The sequence below is a fragment of the Morone saxatilis genome, unplaced genomic scaffold (assembly GCF_004916995.1).
Source record: "Morone saxatilis isolate NCDOM2014 unplaced genomic scaffold, NCSU_SB_2.0 Contig8, whole genome shotgun sequence".
Lineage (NCBI taxonomy): Eukaryota > Metazoa > Chordata > Actinopteri > Moronidae > Morone > Morone saxatilis.
This window is the reverse complement of record NW_023340257.1, coordinates 21,841,793-21,860,538: the sequence shown is the minus strand read 5'-3', so window position 1 is coordinate 21,860,538 and position 18,746 is coordinate 21,841,793. Positions and strand designations below refer to the sequence as shown.

General features: G+C 40.9%; 1 protein-coding gene across 2 annotated transcripts in view; it reads right to left on the bottom strand.

Annotated features, from left to right (window-relative positions):
- The window catches only part of tiam1b (TIAM Rac1 associated GEF 1b), a 42,677-nt gene that overhangs the window by 10,136 nt on the left and 13,795 nt on the right, over window positions 1-18,746 (bottom strand). For both annotated transcript variants that reach the window (XM_035679960.1, XM_035679959.1), the window contains exons 2-15: window positions 11,281-11,371; window positions 10,255-11,173; window positions 8,786-9,242; window positions 8,170-8,342; window positions 7,703-7,927; window positions 6,020-6,205; window positions 4,869-5,015; window positions 4,647-4,721; window positions 4,015-4,185; window positions 3,712-3,816; window positions 3,149-3,230; window positions 2,661-2,747; window positions 1,707-1,919; window positions 1,015-1,115 (exon numbers count right to left, since the gene is read on the bottom strand). In XM_035679960.1, coding sequence (XP_035535853.1) covers window positions 1,015-1,115; window positions 1,707-1,919; window positions 2,661-2,747; window positions 3,149-3,230; window positions 3,712-3,816; window positions 4,015-4,185; window positions 4,647-4,721; window positions 4,869-5,015; window positions 6,020-6,205; window positions 7,703-7,927; window positions 8,170-8,342; window positions 8,786-9,242; window positions 10,255-11,163 — 2,931 coding nt within the window. In that variant the 5' untranslated portion in view covers window positions 11,164-11,173; window positions 11,281-11,371. The remainder of the gene's footprint in view (window positions 1-1,014; window positions 1,116-1,706; window positions 1,920-2,660; window positions 2,748-3,148; window positions 3,231-3,711; window positions 3,817-4,014; window positions 4,186-4,646; window positions 4,722-4,868; window positions 5,016-6,019; window positions 6,206-7,702; window positions 7,928-8,169; window positions 8,343-8,785; window positions 9,243-10,254; window positions 11,174-11,280; window positions 11,372-18,746) is intronic.

Below are 18,746 nucleotides of genomic sequence, written 5' to 3'. Positions count from 1 at the left end.
GCCAAATGTGACAATCTAAATACACCCCAGCACAAGTAAAAGGGCAGACAAACAGATGAATGGAAGCTATATTGCAATAGTTTTTTTACAACAAGGTAGAAGTGTTAGGATGGATTTTTGCCCTTCAGTGCGCTGGCAAAAAAGGTGTCTCGCTTCCAAAGCACAAAATAAAAGTAAACATTTCTGCAGGGGTTAGATTAGGAGTTATCAGTCATTTACTTTGAACGTAAGAAATCTCTGTATGAGTTCACTTTACAGCCACTACAATCCTTTTTAGAAACAAAACTCCCAGCCTGTTTCGACTGATTGTAGGAACATTTGGAACAAGGAATAAATGGTCATCATGGTGTACACAAGGGGGGCACTTGACAAAAAGCTTTTAAATTCACAAGCATTTGTAAGATGTTCTCTTATTATGGAGCTTGTGGTACAATCCCAGACATCATTACCACATTTCAGATAAAAAGACTCAAATCTTCACTCATCTATGAACTTGAGGAATCAGTCTAAGAAGCTGCACTCTGATTACTGTTGAAAGCATTTGGAGCTAGATTATTCAACAAAGAATCCTGTAACTTCTGATTCATCTTCAGAGAGAGAGAGGAGGGGCAGTCAACATTAAAAAAAGAGACAGTTGAAAAAGACCACCTAAACCACCACTATGATGCAATGCTGCACACATTTTTCCCCTTCATTATTTTGCCCATATCCTTTTTTTGCTCACATTATTATTATTATTATTAATAATTATTACTTATTACACAGGCAATTAACTAGAATTGGTACAATATTTGATTAATTTCTGCACATTAAAGATGTGTTAGAAAGCAGTAATGTGACCTGTTCTCAATTTGAAGGCCAAGTGGGATGACCGAGGATCTCAGTGATTTTGTGAAGGACAAGGACAGGAAACAAGCACAGGCGCCAGCACATTATATGAAAGATGGGTTTTCAGGATGTATTTCTGTAGTTATACTCAATTGGATTCCACAAACAAATGAACTGGGCTCTTACCTTTCTGCACTCATCAAACTCACTGAAGATCTCAGAGTCCTCATCCAGGCTGTCTCCTGAGCTTTCAAGCAACAGTCCCACCCCGTCGTCCAGGATCTCCTCTGCAACAAACAAAACAGTCACGTTTGAGCTTCATAAAATGTGGTAAAGGGTTGTCTTGTCTCTTTAAATGAAACAAATGCATTTGCAAGCACTGTAAAGTACAAGTGAAATATTATCCTTGCCATGTCATTTTTATTACGATTTACGACTTTTATGTAAAAACAGTCAGACCGTAGCAAACTAATCCACAAAGTGGGGCAGCAACACACTGCTGAGAGCCTCCTTTCCACCCTAATTAAGACCCTGTAGATTCACCATGTTTGCATAGATGAAACTGGTGTCACTAAGGACACTAGTGAAAAATCTTTTCTACTCAAAAAGAAAAGCCAAAGCTCGAGAACTGCCTACTTTTGCCTTTCTGGTCTATTTGGTATCCTTTTGTACAAAGTGATAACAGGCCAGCTGGATTGGTAAACGTGACTGTGAGCAGCTTTAATACACTACATAATCTCTGGAAATTAACTAACCTCTGCTTATTGGACTAGTGAATATGCCAAATTTCCTAATGCAGCTTTAAATGAGTAAGGGAAACTAAATAATAAGATTGATTGGACATGTATGTCAGGCGGTTATTTGATGGCGCTTCTCACCTTGACTCTGTGAGAAGATGTCAGTGTAGAGATCTTCCTCTGCATCAGAGCGGCGTGGTGGCAGGTAGCAGAGCTGTCGGCGGTCCACAGAAGGCAGGGTGTTGACTGTCAAAGCCAGCGAGGCTTGAGAAAATGCCGCCTTCATGTCAGAGAAATTGAGACTGTGGGAGTCTTTTCCGTTCAACTGAAGTATTTCATCCCCTGCATTTAGACCTGCAAAGTGGCAACATCATCAGCTTTGATTGAATTTTCTGCCTGTCACTCAATGATGTACTAAATAAACAGCATCTACTTCGTGAAATAAGAGATGATAATATTATTCCATCTCATTTTCAGCATTGATTAAGCGACCATTGTACTCATAGTTGATGATGATATGACATTATTGTAAGAAACAAAAAAAATACTGTTTTAGAGTCAATTAGTTGCAGAGTCATTATCTTTTCTCTTTGCCTTTCAGACCCACAAGCATGACCCACTTCTCTAGTAGGTATGTCACTTTCAGCAACACAGCATCACTGGCTGTGCTCTACCTGCACTATGACCAACCCCAGCAAGATATTTTGACGTCACTCAAGCCTGCAGTCAAAGTTCATAGCAGGGGTACCAATGGGAAGCAGCTGTGGTGAGGTGTCGTATTCAGTATCAACCTTCACAAAGGCCAGTGAGAGGCAGTGTGTTTATGATTATAGTAATCAACGCCCTTGAGAACTGCTGTGTTCTCTGCCTATTGAAAGACATGCACTAATGCATTTCTAAAGGGAAACAGTAACAGTCTATTGACCTCAATATGAGAAAAAGTCTCCATTTTGAAAACATATGTTAAAAATATTGGAACAGCTAATGCACCCCACATTCTTTTTATTTTTTCCCTAGCTGTAACACATCAGTTAACAGACACAGATTGAATGTCTTTGAAGAGAGTTCATTTGATGGAAATGAAGGGTAATGAACCTTTGGCGAAGGCTAATCCGCCCGCCTTCACATCAGTGATGTAGAGCTGCTGTACTCCGTCCTCCTCCACCACTGAAATGGAGAAACCTGAGAGTGGAGGGAGGAGAGAGAGAAGAGAAGAGACGAGAGATGAGATGGAGAGAGGAGAGAGAGAGAGAGAGAGAGAAGAACGAGAGGAGAGAGAGACGAGGAGAGAGAGAGAGAGAGAGAGAGAGAGAGAGGAGAAGAGAGAAGCAGAGAGAGAGAGAGAAGAGAAGAGAGTGAGAGAGTGAGCATTGAGTGGGAGAGGAGTGAGAGTTAAAAAAAACACATCCGAGGGATTTGTGCAATACATATGGCAATGGTCTGGAAAAACTCTCAGGTCGTGGATAGGTCAAATAAAAACAATTATGCCCAACACAAATTATCATTACATTATCTTAACTGAAAACATAGAAATCATATTATAAATGTCAATCTATAAGAAAATACATTTCAATTGTTCTTACCGTAGCCAATCATGCAGGATTCATCTCTGTCAAACTGGATTACTTTTGTTATTTTGGAGCAGAGCTCAATTTCTTTGTAAAGCTGTGAAGAACAAAAAGAAGTATTTATAAATAATGAAACAACTGCCTTCTTTATTCATATTATGGTGGGTGGGTAACTGACAGCATTGAAAGAGAGCATTCATTTCCTGTATTCTCAGACAAAGCAGCTCTAAGAGTCTTTATGCAGGATGGTCTATGACATGTCATGATTATATGATGTAAATACAAAAATTACTACAGATTTTGTTTGTTAAGGCTCTCCATAAACAGATGTATGTTTTGGTGCATGGCTCTGCCAGGCAAGCAGTTTTCCAGAGAAACCATGAAATTGAAAGGATAAAAATACAAAACCTATTAATAATTTACAACAAAGGATGCTCTTAGGCTGTATGATGTGTCTCTATATTGTGATCACACACACACACACACACACACACACACACACACACTTCCTTTTGACCTTTATAATCTTGAAAAGGAGGAGGTAGAATGAGATCATTTTCAAGCAGGTAGTCACATACCAAGTCGCACACATCCTCTTCAGGTTTGGGAATGTAGAATTGCACTTGGTTTTCAATAAGGAATTTTAGTCGCAAGTAGTGCTTTGTAGGATCAAGCTGGTGAGCCTGTGATATGAGAGCAAAAAAAAAAAAAAGAGGATTGGTTGTTTGCTACCATAAACTTGACAGATATTAAGCATTTTAACCCAGCAAAGTCTTGTTACAATAAGGGATGAGGGAATTTTTTCTCTGCAAGTCAGATTATGTCATGCAAACATAATAAAATGAAATAAAAAATAAAATGTGAAAGCTGGGCACCATTACCTTGCAGATGGTTTCCAGAACGCACAGTACCGACTCCCCTGGTTGGATGATGGTAAGAACTGGCTGGTCGTTTGGCAGACATACCCAGGAGGGGGTGAGGTGGTCAGGGACCCAGATGTCAGTTTCTGTGCTGGGCCGTGGAAGGCTTTTCACCGTGCCATCGTCACTTTTCTTTGAACAGAGATAATAAAATGTTTTTTCAGTCTGCTATTTTAGTACAGATTCATTTTTACAATGTAAACATGTTTTAATGCAAAGTTTTATTTTTTATTTGAATGGGTGAAAATTCAACTAGTATGTTTTAATCATTTCCCAAAGTAAACTCTCACCAGTACTGTCTATCATAAATACACCCACTGAGCAGTTGCTTGCAATACATTTTTCAAGGACTATAGTACACTACTGTAAACTTGCTTAAAAAGGAATGGAAGAAAAATTACACCCTCTAATGTGCCAGAGTAGCCATTATAGTTGTTACCTCTGGGCCTTTGCTTTGCTGCTTTCTCAGGATACAGACAGGGCTAATATTTCATTGGCGTCAGTGTTTGCTAAAGATTTAGTCGAGAAAGTTCCCACAGTTTGACCTACAACTCAAGTGTCAAATTTATGCAAACAGAATGATTCCTCCTTACTGTATGTTCCTTGGCAGGATCAACATATATGCCATCTACAGGCTTTTTCACTGGCTCTTCTCCATCAGCAAAAACCTGCTGGCACAAGAAGAAGGTCAAGTGGTCATAACTCAAGCAGAACTGTGGAGTATAAATGCTTGAGGAAAAAATAAATCTTTGTGTGGCTAAGGCACTTCTATTGATTGCTTTGAAACTCTAAAATAACTGTAAAACCTCACAGACCTGGTTTATACTGGGATGAGCTTTTGTTTTTTTCTTTGAGGTAGTGTCAAGACCCCAGAGAGAAGAGAACCTGCTCTTGCGCTTGCTGCAGGAACGAGACATGGCCTGTGTTCGCCGTCTCACTCCGGTCTCTGTGCGAGCTGCCACCTGAAAAAAACATAGCAGCTCAGTCACGGCTCAAACATACCAAATAAGACGTAGTCTACAATCCGTTTGACCTTACATTTCATCACATTTTGCAAACATGTGTAAATCATTCTTTCTTTATACACCATATTCTAAATGACATAAAAGACCAAAGTAGATAAGCCATTAGAAGAGCCAATAAAAATGAAGTCTAAGGGACACCAAAAAAAAGTGATCTTAAATAAATAAAAAAATTTTATCTAAATATCTGCAAACAGTAGTTTTTCCACGAGCAAACAATGTTGATCAAGAAGCATTTCATCAGACTGTCACTGTAAATTAGAACTTGTTCTTAATTGACTTAGCGGGTTAAATGAATTGAGGGAAAGGGGTCACATGGGCCTTTATATGATAAATAGATAACATTTAGGTATAGAGCTGTCATTTTACACATGAGCACTGGGCACATGCAGATTTTTATATAACCTGGCATTTCTAGGTTATTCATTTGTGCAAAAGCAAGAATAAAAAGGTCTTATAAAAAGGTATTTTAATGCTGAATCGGGCATTAAAAAGCACTGCATGTAAGACTAAACATGCTCTGTAGTTAAGCTAGGCAATCATTCTGCCTTTTTTGTTCCGTCAACTTTTGTCAGTCCTTTTTGGACATTGTGCTGATACAGGTATTTGTGGAAGAAGAGATGAGCAAATTAGAAAGTGGAACAGAAAAAATAAAAAGAGTAGGAGAGAGCTGTTAGATAGTGTCTTTTGTTAGACATCCCACCCTACTCTCTTGTAGCTCAAACATCCATCTGCTCCACAGCACTGCGTTGGTGGTGTGGGAAAAAAGTACTTCACTGATCTGCAAACATGTCTCTAAAAATCAAATAGATGTTTTCCAGTACTAGCAGTGCTTTTAGCTGTGGAGTATGTAACCTCCGTACAGCAGTGGGAGGCCAAAACTGAACCAAAACCACCCAAACCACCCAAACAGGCGCCCCGCATGAGACCCAGGTGATATTTACCAGTGCATGGAAGGAAGAGACAGAGAATATACCCAGTCGGCCCATTGCCAGCTTGGTGGGACGAGAGGCAAAGGCCAGGAGGCGTTTGGGATTGGGCAGCTCTCCTCCCTGCAGGCTGGCCAGGTAGCACCTAAAGCGGAATAGATCCATGTGAAACTGCTCCAGGTTCTGCTCCCACAGGAAGATCTACAGAGTGAGGGGAACACAACAACACATCCAGTAAATTGTTCATCAAGACACTTGTTTGTCAACTTCAGATGGAGATGGAGCATCTCCTCTCTCCCCTTAGAAGCTCTGTTACCACTTTGCTCAAAGTGTTGCCAACCTGCACTCTCTGTTCCTAATGGTTTGATGTTTACTGGGGCACTAGAGCAGCACATTGTGATTATTCACTGGGCCGTCCCCTCCCAGTCACGGTCCTGCACTGGTGTTTGGAAGAGGCAGCCAGTGCCATGGCGGAGGGCTCTGTATCACTGCCAAGTAGCCCAGAGACGAGAAAGAAACAATACTGCACATTCCACTGGCAGATAGAGGCTGGGAGCATTTCAGCTTTCTAAGGAGCAGGCCTATATCCATTCAGCTCTGCACAATGTGAAACCTGACACTGCCAAACAGAACCGCTCCAACCAGTCACTACCTAACTGACCAAACAAAGGCCATTTGATCTCCCTTCTCTGTAAACAGACCTATTAAAGACAATATGAGCTTTGCAATTAATTGAGAGAATGGCAAGCTATCGACCAGTGCCAACAGCATACTGTGTTAAAAAACAAAAAGCAACTTGGTTCCGATAGGTGTGTAGCATCAGCAGCCTCTAGAGGATGATTCCTCTGAGATCTGTTACTTAATCCTCCAATACCTCTCCCTGCTTCTCTGTCCATCTCCAGTTTCTTGCCTCAGAACCACTTTGGGATACAGATATTGAAATTTACATGTGATACCTGTAATTAAGCATCCAATAGACAACTTGAACATGTTCTGAAAATAATAATTGTTATTGTCACTATAGCTGTGGACCACTAGGAGTGAAAAACATCTTGAGTTCTATAGTAGTTTGCTTCCTATGAAGTTAAAGTTCATCCTGAATCAAATCTCCAACGCTATGAGGTCTAACAGTTGTGTCAACAGTCAGAAAGAGCAGCAGCAGGAGGTTGATGACAAGAGCTCTTGTGTTGATGAAATACTCCATGAGTTTTTCTGCTGCTGTACTAAATAAAGACGAAGCTTGTCTTTGATTTTTACCAATGTATTCTAGCTGCAGATGTGTTGTCACATTTAAGGAAGTTGTTATGTCTATTAAGTTTCAATATTTAATTTTTCTCTTTGTATTTGAAGTTATATGGACACAGGTAAATGGTGACAAAAGGTGTTTATTACCTGTACTTGAGTGGTCAAATTTAATGTTAACACATTATCCTCTCAGAATATCTTACTCTAAACTAAAGTTAAATAGGGAACAGAAACAGGAAAATGGTTTTGTAACCTGCATTAACGAGACTGCAACAAAAACTTTTACAAAGTTTTAGTACACTCCAGTGATCTTCTAAGTTCCCTGACTCAGAATTAATTAAAATTTTCAGACTCTCCCAGTGAGCATAAGAGTCAGCAAAATCACTAAAAACTGCCTGACATGTGGGAAGTCTGTGAGAGACAAACATGGTGAGAAAGTAGAATAAAACCTACTTGATCCAGGATTGTCTTCCTCTTCTTGGTGTCAGTAACAGCAGACAGCTGCATGTCTCCCATCTTCTTCATCTTCTCATCCATGTCTATCTTCTGCTCCAGCTTCTTGATTTCTGCACGAAGCAGGCGCACCGTGTCCTCTCTGTGGTGCTGGCGGGCAACGGCAGTGGCACATGCCGAGTGGATGGCTGTAATCCAGTTCTCCAGCTCTGTCTGGCTGCAGGTCTGCGTGGGGACAGACGGCAAAGGGTCAGAGATTAAACAACAAACCAGCCTCTTGACATTCAAAATGAAACAGTGTTCACTTGGGTTTCCTGTGTTGATTCACTGATAATTATAATAGCAAATCAGACCTCAAAAGAGCATGAAAGCAAAGAAAACCAAGTACATATAGGTCAAGGTAATAGTTGCCCATGGGTGAATTTGTACTTATTCACAGACTAGATGACATTTAAACATTCTCTTACCTGAAACAGAAAAGCATCTCCCAGGGAATTGCTGAGACAGAACACAAAGTCCTTTTTAGGATGCTCTGGTACAGCCTGAACAATACTGCTCTCTACCCAGATGGCATGCTTGGGAATACTGTTGTTGTCGATCCCTGAACGGCCATCAGTCTCATAGAAGAACAAAGTGCAACCTGGAAAAATAAAATAAAAATGTATTTATTACATTGCAGCACATGCACTTGCTGGCCCCAATCTCTAAGAAAGAATAACAATGGTATTCAAGATTCTTTTTTAAAAGCCAGATTTTCTCAAGCAATTTAATTCTGCTCTCCAGTGGCCAACATTAAGAAGTGCAGCATGGCTGACTTATCAGTGATGAAGGTATCATGATCATTAGTACTGATTTGATTTCAAGCCCAGTCAAGTGGCATAAAATTTGATAATGAAGTTTGCATCATGCTTGAATTAAAGCTTGGTTTACTGAGTTTAGTTGATGTTAGATTATGTATTTCTGCATAAGCTACTGTATGTCAGCAAAACATATCATCAAAAGCATGCTGTGTTAAATGGGCTGTATTAAGATTATGGAATAAATAAAGTGTAATGTTATGGATGCATTAAGGGCATAACAAACCTTTCAGAGAAACCCAGTAACTCTTCCACTTGCGCCTCGTTGCTGATTCCACTTTCTTGTTCTTCTTATGTACAAGGAAGTTCTTGACGGCAAGCCTACCAGCTTTGCGCACCATCCCCTGGGCGACGCTGAGCAACGGGTCAGACTGGTAGGCGGAGCTCATAGTGCTCTGCTCGTCACTCAGGGCGGACCCCGCCTCCTCCAAGCTCTCTGTCTGGCAGGAGCTCATCTCCAGCTCCTGACGAAAGTTCTCATACACGCCCTGTACACACTCGCTGGCCGCACCGCCACTGCTGCTACCGCTGTCGCTGCCAGCGAACATGCTCCTGCCGGCCGCCGAGCACACGGAGAAGGAGGCTGACATGGTCTTGTAGCGTCTGGACTGGTGTTCTGCCTCCACCGTCACCCCGTCGATGCCACTATCTTCATACTCGCTGCCCTCCCCGGCTGTGACATCCTGCATCGTGGCAGAAGCACAAGACAGGTGAGATGGCATGGCACCCACGTTGTCTTCATCACCAAGAAGGAAGCCAGTAACAACTCCTACCCTGACTAAAGACTAAGCTGTCTGTGTAGACTCAGGATAGAGCCAGTCTTCTAAAGTAAACATTTTGCAAAAATTACAAATTCCTAACAAGAGTCCATGGGTTGCTTAATCCTGAGGTTCTGCTCGAAATTAATTACTCACAGCAAAGCGTCTGCTGTTGTGGGAGTACAGCCTGCCCTCCCTGTGGCACCGCAGGCTCTGCCCTCTCCTACCCACATGGCCAAAGGCTCCTGGGAGATGAAGGGGGTTTCACCGAGTTTGGTATCTCCATCTGGTCACATGACCCAATCATGCGCTCCAGAGCTCCATTCACTAGGGCTGACGGTGCCCCGCAGTGACAGGGCCACCATACACGTTTTACTGTTACACTCTTCCACAGGCCTCCCCTCATTATCATAACAAAAGAGAGAGGCATTTCAAACGGGGATTGACTTTAAGCTCTGTACCCCCCTCCCTTCCTGTCATTGCAGCCTCTTCTCCCAAGAAAAAACAACAGTTTCATCAGGAAGCGACATCGTTCCCCTGACATGAGCTTTCTTTTTACACTTGATCTGTTTTAGCAGCTTATTATCTGTGAGGTGAATGTAGCAGAGGAAATACTCAGACACAATTGGGGGTGGATGAATGAGGGGAGCTGTCTTATTGATGATGCCACCAGACTACATTAACATTCTGCACAGCTTTTCATACTCTGTCCGAGGAGCATAAAGGAGTTATGATACAGCTTCAACTGTTCAGGTCCCTGACATTTCACTAACTAAAGAGAGTATCAAACAGACGTGAATATGCTATTCACATTATCATGGATGGGGGAAATGGTTTGTTATGTTTTTTATGAATTATGCCACATTTTAATTTAATTATTTGAGCCAAATTATTGGTGTAAAAGATCAGTACAATGTGAAATTGCTCTACATCTTACCTGTATAGTCTGCGCCCTCCTGCCCTGCATACTGGCACACATGGCAGCTTGGTGGCTGCTCAGGCCTTCAGAAAGGCAGTGGGAACGTCTACAGGGGAGGGTGTATGCACCATAGGTGTTCCCATCCTCCTCTGACGGAGAGAGCATCTTATCATCCTCTCCCTCCCTGATAGCCCTGTTGCAGTCATGCCACTTGGCATAGCGGCGTTGGGGTTGCTGGCGGGCAGGGTTCTTCTGGCTATATAGCTCATCAAGGGAGTTCGCCCTGTCAGCTGAGTCTGTGGGGCTGGACTGCAGGTGGCCTTTGCAGTCAAAGTCCCTCTCGTTAGCTGTGTCTACAATCTCCTCTGTGCTAGTTAGGTGCTCTTGGCTGAGATCAGACAGGGAGAACTCCAGGCTGTCATCTCGCCACATGTCTGCAGACTTAGACCTCTTCTTCTTGAAGCTGACAGTCTCCTTGGAGCCGTCCTGAGTTTTCTGGAGGTATGTTACCTCTCCCGTGTAAGCATCTTCGTCCAGCACCTCCTCTGCAGTGGGGCCAGGTAGGGTTATGTGCATCGTATTCATGTGGACAGACGGATTTGCAAGGTCATTGTGAAAGGACACAGGCCGCAGGTTCATGGCCACACGGTCCACCCAAATGGGGCTTCCAAAGTCTGGGAGAATATTTGTCTCATTGAAGGGCTCCAGGCCATTGTCAGCTAGGGATTGTGGGATACTGGGGGTGCTACTTGAGCGCGTGCTCGTCTCAGAGTTCCTGTGCTCTATTTTCCCTGATGAAGCATGCCGCGAACGTCTGGACTGCTTGTTGGAGATGCGAAGAGACCGAGACATGTGCTTACGTGATAAATAGCCATGTTCGTTACCGTAGAGACCATGGTCCCCGTTCTGGCTCTCCACATTTCCCATGACTTAGAGGCTAAACAGAAGACAAAACATTTTAAATAAACTTCAAAACAACATGAAGCCAATATAGAAAAATAAAGTTTAATTTCTAACAGAAATTGTGTGTGAATGTTATCCTACCTGCAGGACCGTAATGATTTTTCTGGCATTTTGTTTGTCACTGACTCTTCAGACAATTTGGTCCTCAGCTGTTAGTACGATCCACAAAGCTCTGAAAACAGACATCCAGATGAGAAATCATATCAAATGTGGAAAGTAGTTTAGTGTTTTTTGTACTTTTGTAGCCCATTACAACTTGTATATCAACTCATTAAGCAAAGTCCCTGTAGGAAGCGTGCATAGTGACATGGATGCGGCCCGTAAAACACTGGTGCTGGTCAAAAAAAATAAGTCAATGAGTTGACAGGGAGGAGGATGCTGTCCAGGTCTATCTTGGACAATGTTTTACACCCTCTCTACGACACACTGGCCCAGCAGAGGAGCACCTTCTCACCCAGATTGCACCACGCAGTTGCACAGGAAATCAATCCTTGACCTGTGGGCAAAGCCTCCCTTCTGAGGAGTCAGGTACCCCTCTTTGTAATCTGACCTCAAAACACGGACAACCATTTCTGCACTTTTTGCACATATATATGTTCTTAATATATTATATGTTGTATGTATATCTGGAGTTGTAACAAAAGTAATTTCCCCCTGGGATTATTAAAGTATTTCTGACTCTGGCATAAGAAAAACAGAATAGTGGAGCAAATGTAACTCGACCCTGCCTTATTATGTTGTTTCTTCGTTATTTACTTTACTGAAAAAGGAGCCAGTTTTGGTCAAGCCAACTAGATAAACACCACCCTCAGTTTGACAGAGGAAGTGATCCACTCAGCCCCTTTCAACATGCACAGGGGTTGTGTGAAGTGGAGGGGATGTAATGACGATATGAGCATTGTGACAGCCTGAGTGAACATGAGTTATTCAGAGCTGAAGTGAACCATCCATGTAGTGTTGTTGTCTGTTCTCAAGCACTAACTCCTGCATTAGATAGCTTTGGGAGCAAGGGGGAGGTGTCACATAAGTTATGACCATAATGCACATTTGGACTCCATCTACCTGCCTTCAGGCTGAACAGCCTGCTCCAAAAAAAAAAGGTCCTTTTCCATGCCTGGGACCATGAGCAGATGGGACAGGAGATTAACTAACCACATTGCGGCTGTTGTTCCTCCTGATGTGCGTTCCCCCCCTTTTAGGACAGACCATTTGGGGGTGTGCAGTGTTTTCCGTGTATAGTCGACGCAGATGAGTGGGAGCCCAACCCTCTGCTGCTGCATGCACTCAGGCTTACTGTGAAGAGGGGCGTTACGTAAACTAGAGCTGACCCCATTTTCTACCTTATGTTTCCCCCTTTTCCCACTTCATTCTGCTCACTCATCAGCCATCACTGGTACTGCAGTGCACAATGTTTGATGTTGATGGAGGTCCCTTTGTTTTCCCTCTATCCCTGAAGTTTATTACCCATTTCATTCAATTATATTTGTTAGAGAAAAAGAACAGAAAAGAGAAGGAAGGGGAACAGAACTATGAAATGCCATTGCACTCATTACAGGAAATGAGATTCACCGAGGGACACAAACCTGCTAGCATAAACATTACACCAAGGGCTACTTCTAGGCTTGTTTGTTCCCTTCCCTGGACAGTACCCTTTTATTTTTTCATGTGTAAGGTGAAAGTTTAATGGCTCAGCAGATGTCATCTCTGGAGGGAAACAAAATGTCCAGTGTGTTTTAGCCCTGATTGCCACTATGAGGCCTACAGGGCTTCGTAAAATTGTAAATACAATAAAATAAAGCACAAGAATCTTTTTGACAGGTCTAATAGTCAGTGTTTATCGTTGAAGTTTCTGCTATTTATAGGGGAACTTAAATATGTTGCCGTGCTGGATTTGCTAATGTTCTCAGTGGTTTTTCAATGTTAATATGATGGGAAATTGGCCAGAAATTAATTAGACTGTTTCAAGCTGAGATGAGGGGCTTAAATAGCAGAAGATATGGTATCCGCAGTTGGTACAGTTAAGGCAACCCACTGAGCAGTGACCTTGGATTTTACAGCATAACCTCACCTATTCAGGCCTGAAATATGTGAACAAATATGCCGGAATGATCAAAATATTAAGTACACGAAAATAGCTGATTATTTACGCAACACTGTTTGTATTGATACAGAACCTCCCATTTCTGAGACTGTACATTGTATGTCCTTTCTCTTACATGGACATTCCCATCTGGATTTAAAAAAAGGCAGCAGGAAAGTCTGAGAAAGGTAAAACTGTGTAAAAATTTGCTCAAACTCATGAGGGAAAGAAGTCAAATTAGTGGTCCAATTCAAGTCCACTCATCCACTATCAAATCAGCACATTAATAAGAGAATATTTTCAATCTTTCACACAGTACAAACAACTCCTTCTTTAATCCACAAAATCAATATTAATTTGAGCTTTCTAAAAGAGAGAACAGCTCTCTTTACATTAAAATATTTCTTGCAGTAGGATCCTGATAAATCAGCAGGCAACTTTTGTGAAAAGTTAATGGAACACTGATTCCCTCTGAATATACCAAAGGTTTTAAGATTTAAGAACATAGATAAGAGGCTGGCCTAGATGAACTCTTGAAAATGAAAATGTATAAATGAATAGGCATGCATGCTTGAAATACAAGGATATTTAACTGCAGCAGTTACCAGAATATCTGAATACAAGGCTAAAATGGCCTCAATTCCCTAACACTATATTCTCTAAAGCTGCAATGCTGCTGGTGCACAGAATCCATCATCAGCTCTTTATTAATACATGAGGAAGAAATGCCAGTGTTGGAAAATATGTTCTAGAGCACCAAATCCCCAGAAACAGCCAGTGGGTTCTTCTAGAAATACCTGCTAACACACATTAGTAAGTTAGTGCCCCTGTCTCTGTCTTGTATCTTAACAACTGTCTTTTAAACACAGCTAAAAAAATAAATGCAAATCAACAATTAGATTGGAAAATGTTATCAGTAATTTGGCAGTGTGACAGAGTGAGGACTCGAGTAAGTGGGTCATTTTCAGCAAGCTACATAAGAGCACAGGGCAGCAGAAGTCTGAGGATTCATTCGTTACAAGCCCTTAATGAAATACATAACCACAGGAGATTCCAGCCACCCACAGATCACAAAGAAGAATAGTTTTATTGTGTCTCAAGATTAGCAACACAACAGCTTCAGGGAAAAGCACAAAAACTCACCACAACTAACACCACTTTGGGAAGTCAATACACAAAAAGCATTAAACTGTGCAGCTTATGTGCAAACATCCAATTCATAAAACCCAGTTCACATGTTGTCACTGTCCTGCATGTGTTACACAGTAAATGCTACATTAGTTCACACTATACTTAATACTGTGTATGTCAAACTGTTCTTTTTCTTTTTTTTAACCAGCATCTACTTTATTCTTTGAAGTGAAATGCCAATTTTCTTTTTCTTCCAAACTCGTTATCCAACCCATCAGCTTATAAAAGTATTAGTAACTGTTGGGGCCAAGCCAATATTTCCTCTATTTTCACAATGTTACAAATTGGAGAAGGAAAATGTTATCTAAACATAGAGGTTTTAGGTTTGGTCTTTTCCTTGTCCCCGGTGGCAAAAATTTGGATTCATGGTAAGAAAGGCTTCAAAAATGCATGACAGTATTGGAACATAAATGTCACACATTCTGATTTAAGCCAACCACTTCATTTCACAACAATGTTGATGATATCTGAAACTGTTTTGGGAGAGTCATGTTCATAATTCCATTCCATGCGTCGTGGGATTTTGTCACCCCTGAAATATGTGACAAGCAGATTTAAGGTCCTTTTGTTATTAAAGACCACTTAAAAGCCCAGCTTATACAAATACTTGGGCCTGTTTGAACAGGAACATGGGAAAACTATCCCCCCCACCTGCTCTTCTTCTCCTTTATATCCCCATGGACAAAAAAAAAGTCAAGTTGCTTGTATCATTTAAGGAAACGATGAAAAATCTTGCCCTACAGCCAAAATATGACTTATGGGCTTTCAAAACCAGGTAAAACCTAATGACAGTGTGAAAAACCTGGTCACACATTCCTAGTATTTTGAACTTCATCTAGAAAAAAATACAATACTGTAATACTGCAATACTGCAGACAAATCTTAAGATAACAAATGACTTAGCTGCATAACCCACTGAAACCAGACACATAATGTGACAGAAGATACAACCATAAATGTGGACAATCTGATTTTGACTCTATATGTTGCTCTGACTCTTGCAAACACATTCCTGTCATTTAACCCAACTACACTGGTGAAAGGCAAGAATGTACTGAGCTGACTAGTTACAAGCTCCAACACAAAACCCTGTAATCTGAACGCTCCAGTCTCTAGAGATAATAACACAGGTAGTTGTATGGAGGAGGGGGGTTACCACTGAAAGACAGCTCACATATCCCCGATGATATAGTCATATGCTTCTGTGGGAATGGAAGTACCAAACAGCAAACAGAAATCTCTTGTTCTCATGACTCATTTTCTGCTCCCGAGTGTGCTCAACTGTATTTCAGATTATATTAGGCCAGAGGGAAATTTAGCATCAACAAAAGCTTGCATCCTCTTTCAAATGTTCACGTCTGTAAAAAAAAAAAAAAAACATCCATACCAGAGTAGCATTTATTTGGGATGCTGAACAAAACAAGCACTTCCTCCGGTCTTTATTTAATAGCTCAACTGAAAACTATATATCACCATCATGTAGCCAAAGAGTATTTTTGTAACTTGGATCTGTAGCCCTAGAAACCCTGAATAGCAGACAGATGGAAAGGGGTCTTTCAATGATAATGAAAGCCTCAAACTTGTCTTGGAATAGCTTTGTGCCAAGAAAATACCATGAAGCAATGGGCTAGCCAGCATGTGTCTTATCCAGCAAAGATTTATACTGCCTTGCTTACTACCTCCATTGCCTTTAGAAGGATGCCGGCATGCAGAATAATGGCTGTCCGTACAGTTTGTTTGAGACCTGGCAAGACAACTGCAACCACTGGTAAAAGCTGCATAATGTACAAGCTAAAGCATATATTGTTAATTTAATATATTGTTCAGTTTTTTTTTTACATTGGCACTTGCTGTTACTACATTGTGGCTACAATGATATTAGTCAAGACACATCTTTGAATCTAAACATGGGTCAATATAAGGACCAGTTCACATAGAGGTGACATATAGACTGCATTGTTTGACCATCTTGAGGATTGCAACAAATAAGCCCTAATTGTGCAAAATATGCATATCAATGCCTTAGATGTGCAACTTTAAAAGTGAGCTATACTATTTGCAATAAATACGCAGGTGCTGATTTTGGAGCCCTTTTGGTGAGCAGCAGCTGGTGTTTAGCCTGGTGGCACCTTTGTCCCTGCCAGTGTTTTCTCTAGGGCTCCACTGTGTGCAGAGGTCATTGCGTCTGCTGGCGTTTAAGCTGTATGAGGTTTGTATACAGCAGATGCTGCAGGTTTTGTTGGGTCAACAAATCTTGTGTCCACTCTATAGGTTCAAGAATGTTTTAGAAAGCTTCTATGGCCACTGGTAAAAATGTATCTATGAAGATTTAATTTAAAAGTACAGATATGTCCTTATATTTTTAGCACATTATTATTGTTACATTATTGGCCACATTATTTGCCATAAGCAGTAACCAAGAGTAAATCAGTCTTTTTTCATTTTAACTGTGGATCCTAGTTATTATGCACTGGCTTTACCAGCAGATGTGTGAAATTAGCACTAAGATAAGATATACATTTAAAGAGAACCAGGCGATATACATCTCACCTATAAATTGATGCAGTAGGATGCAATACTGATATGCTTTCCACACTGGCTCAAGATACAAGATTTTGTGATGTCATTTAGTGCCAGAGTACTTTCATCTCTATCATCAATGCCAGCAATTTGCCAGAGTCCAGAGGGTCACAACAGAGGTGCTATCAGACCACATCCTGCCTACAGCTCTTTAGCCCTTCATTGACAACCTTTGAAGTTCTTAAACAGCTGTTAATTGGAGGTATTCGTGAGCCACAGACCACTGTTAAAACAAAAGGGGGGGTGGATACAGGTTGTGGTTATAGTAATTCCTCTGACTACAGTTCTATGGAGGAAGAGATCTGTGGTTTTTAATCTGGTAAAGGGAACAAGGGGGTTTCTGTTAAAACTACAATCTACTATAAGCCACTTAATTAAATAAAAAGAAGTCTGTACATGTTTTATCAGACTACTTCAGAGGAGCATGCTCTACCAAGTATTACTTGCTCAGATTAAAGGGCAACTGACAATACTTTTTGAAACTTGTAGGTTTACACACAAATCCATCCCCATTACTGTGTCAGATAGATAAATGTAAGGCCTCCTTACCGCCTTTGATGATTTGGATTTTCCAGAACAAAGTAATTCAGTTGAATAGCTGAATTTAAACAAACGTTTTCAGTAAGTGAACCTCACATGTCTTCTGTCTTCTTCCTTTAATTCCCCTTTCCTAAATCATACTATGAGAGCATCAATGATCCTTTCACCCATTTTTCTGGTAGCAGTTCCTTTTCACAGCTTTTATATTTGGATGCATCAATAATTAAAAAAAATAAATAAATCCCTAAATCAAATGTAATTCCCAATTACGTTAATTCCTTTAACCTATGATTAAGTTTATCAGGTAGTGACAGAATTGCAAGAATTCAAGATTAATACTTGAAGCCTTCATCTGGGAAGTGCATAGAAAATGCTTCATGTAATGAAAAAGGCTCTGTGACAAAATATCACAACCACAATCACCAGAGACTTTCATGAGTTGACCTTCTCATAGCCTGTTACTGTCACTGTCAGTGAAAAGGTCTCCCCTGGCTACACAGAGCATCAACACTGGTCTGCCTTTACATGCTTCACATTCCAGACTTTTACAATTCGCTCCTCCACAGTCTGACTCCAAAACACACCCAACAATTTCCCCCTCACACGAAGAGCAAATGTGCTTGACAGTTTTATGATTATAGATTTGTGATCAACGGTATCATTGCCGGGACACACTAGTTACCAAAACTGATGCAATGGCAAATTGATGCAGAGAATATAATCTACTGAGCACTGGCACAGGATGATGTATATGAGAAACAGCTGTGAGCTGAAATAAGATATTGGTGAAAACTACAGTGATATACAATATAAACCGTGTGATATATCCTCTCTTACAACTGCCCTGTCTTTACTGGTTTTCTCATTCTGTTTTCAGCTCAATAGTAAGGTAGGATTAATAATCAGCTTGTGGGTGTAGATGTACAGAAAAACTTAAGTAAATAAACTATATACAACTATAATGGCACATCACTGGAAAAATGTGGACCTTGTAAAAAAGAAAAAATAGGGGTAATGAAAACTTATGGGACAATATTTTGCAATAGAGAGATTTAATGTCAGTAGGAGATGCTCAAGTATATTTTCTAAATCTGAGGGAGTGAACCATTCAGCCTTGGTCAGCATGCTTCCGTTGAGACCAGCTGGCCTTGTAATC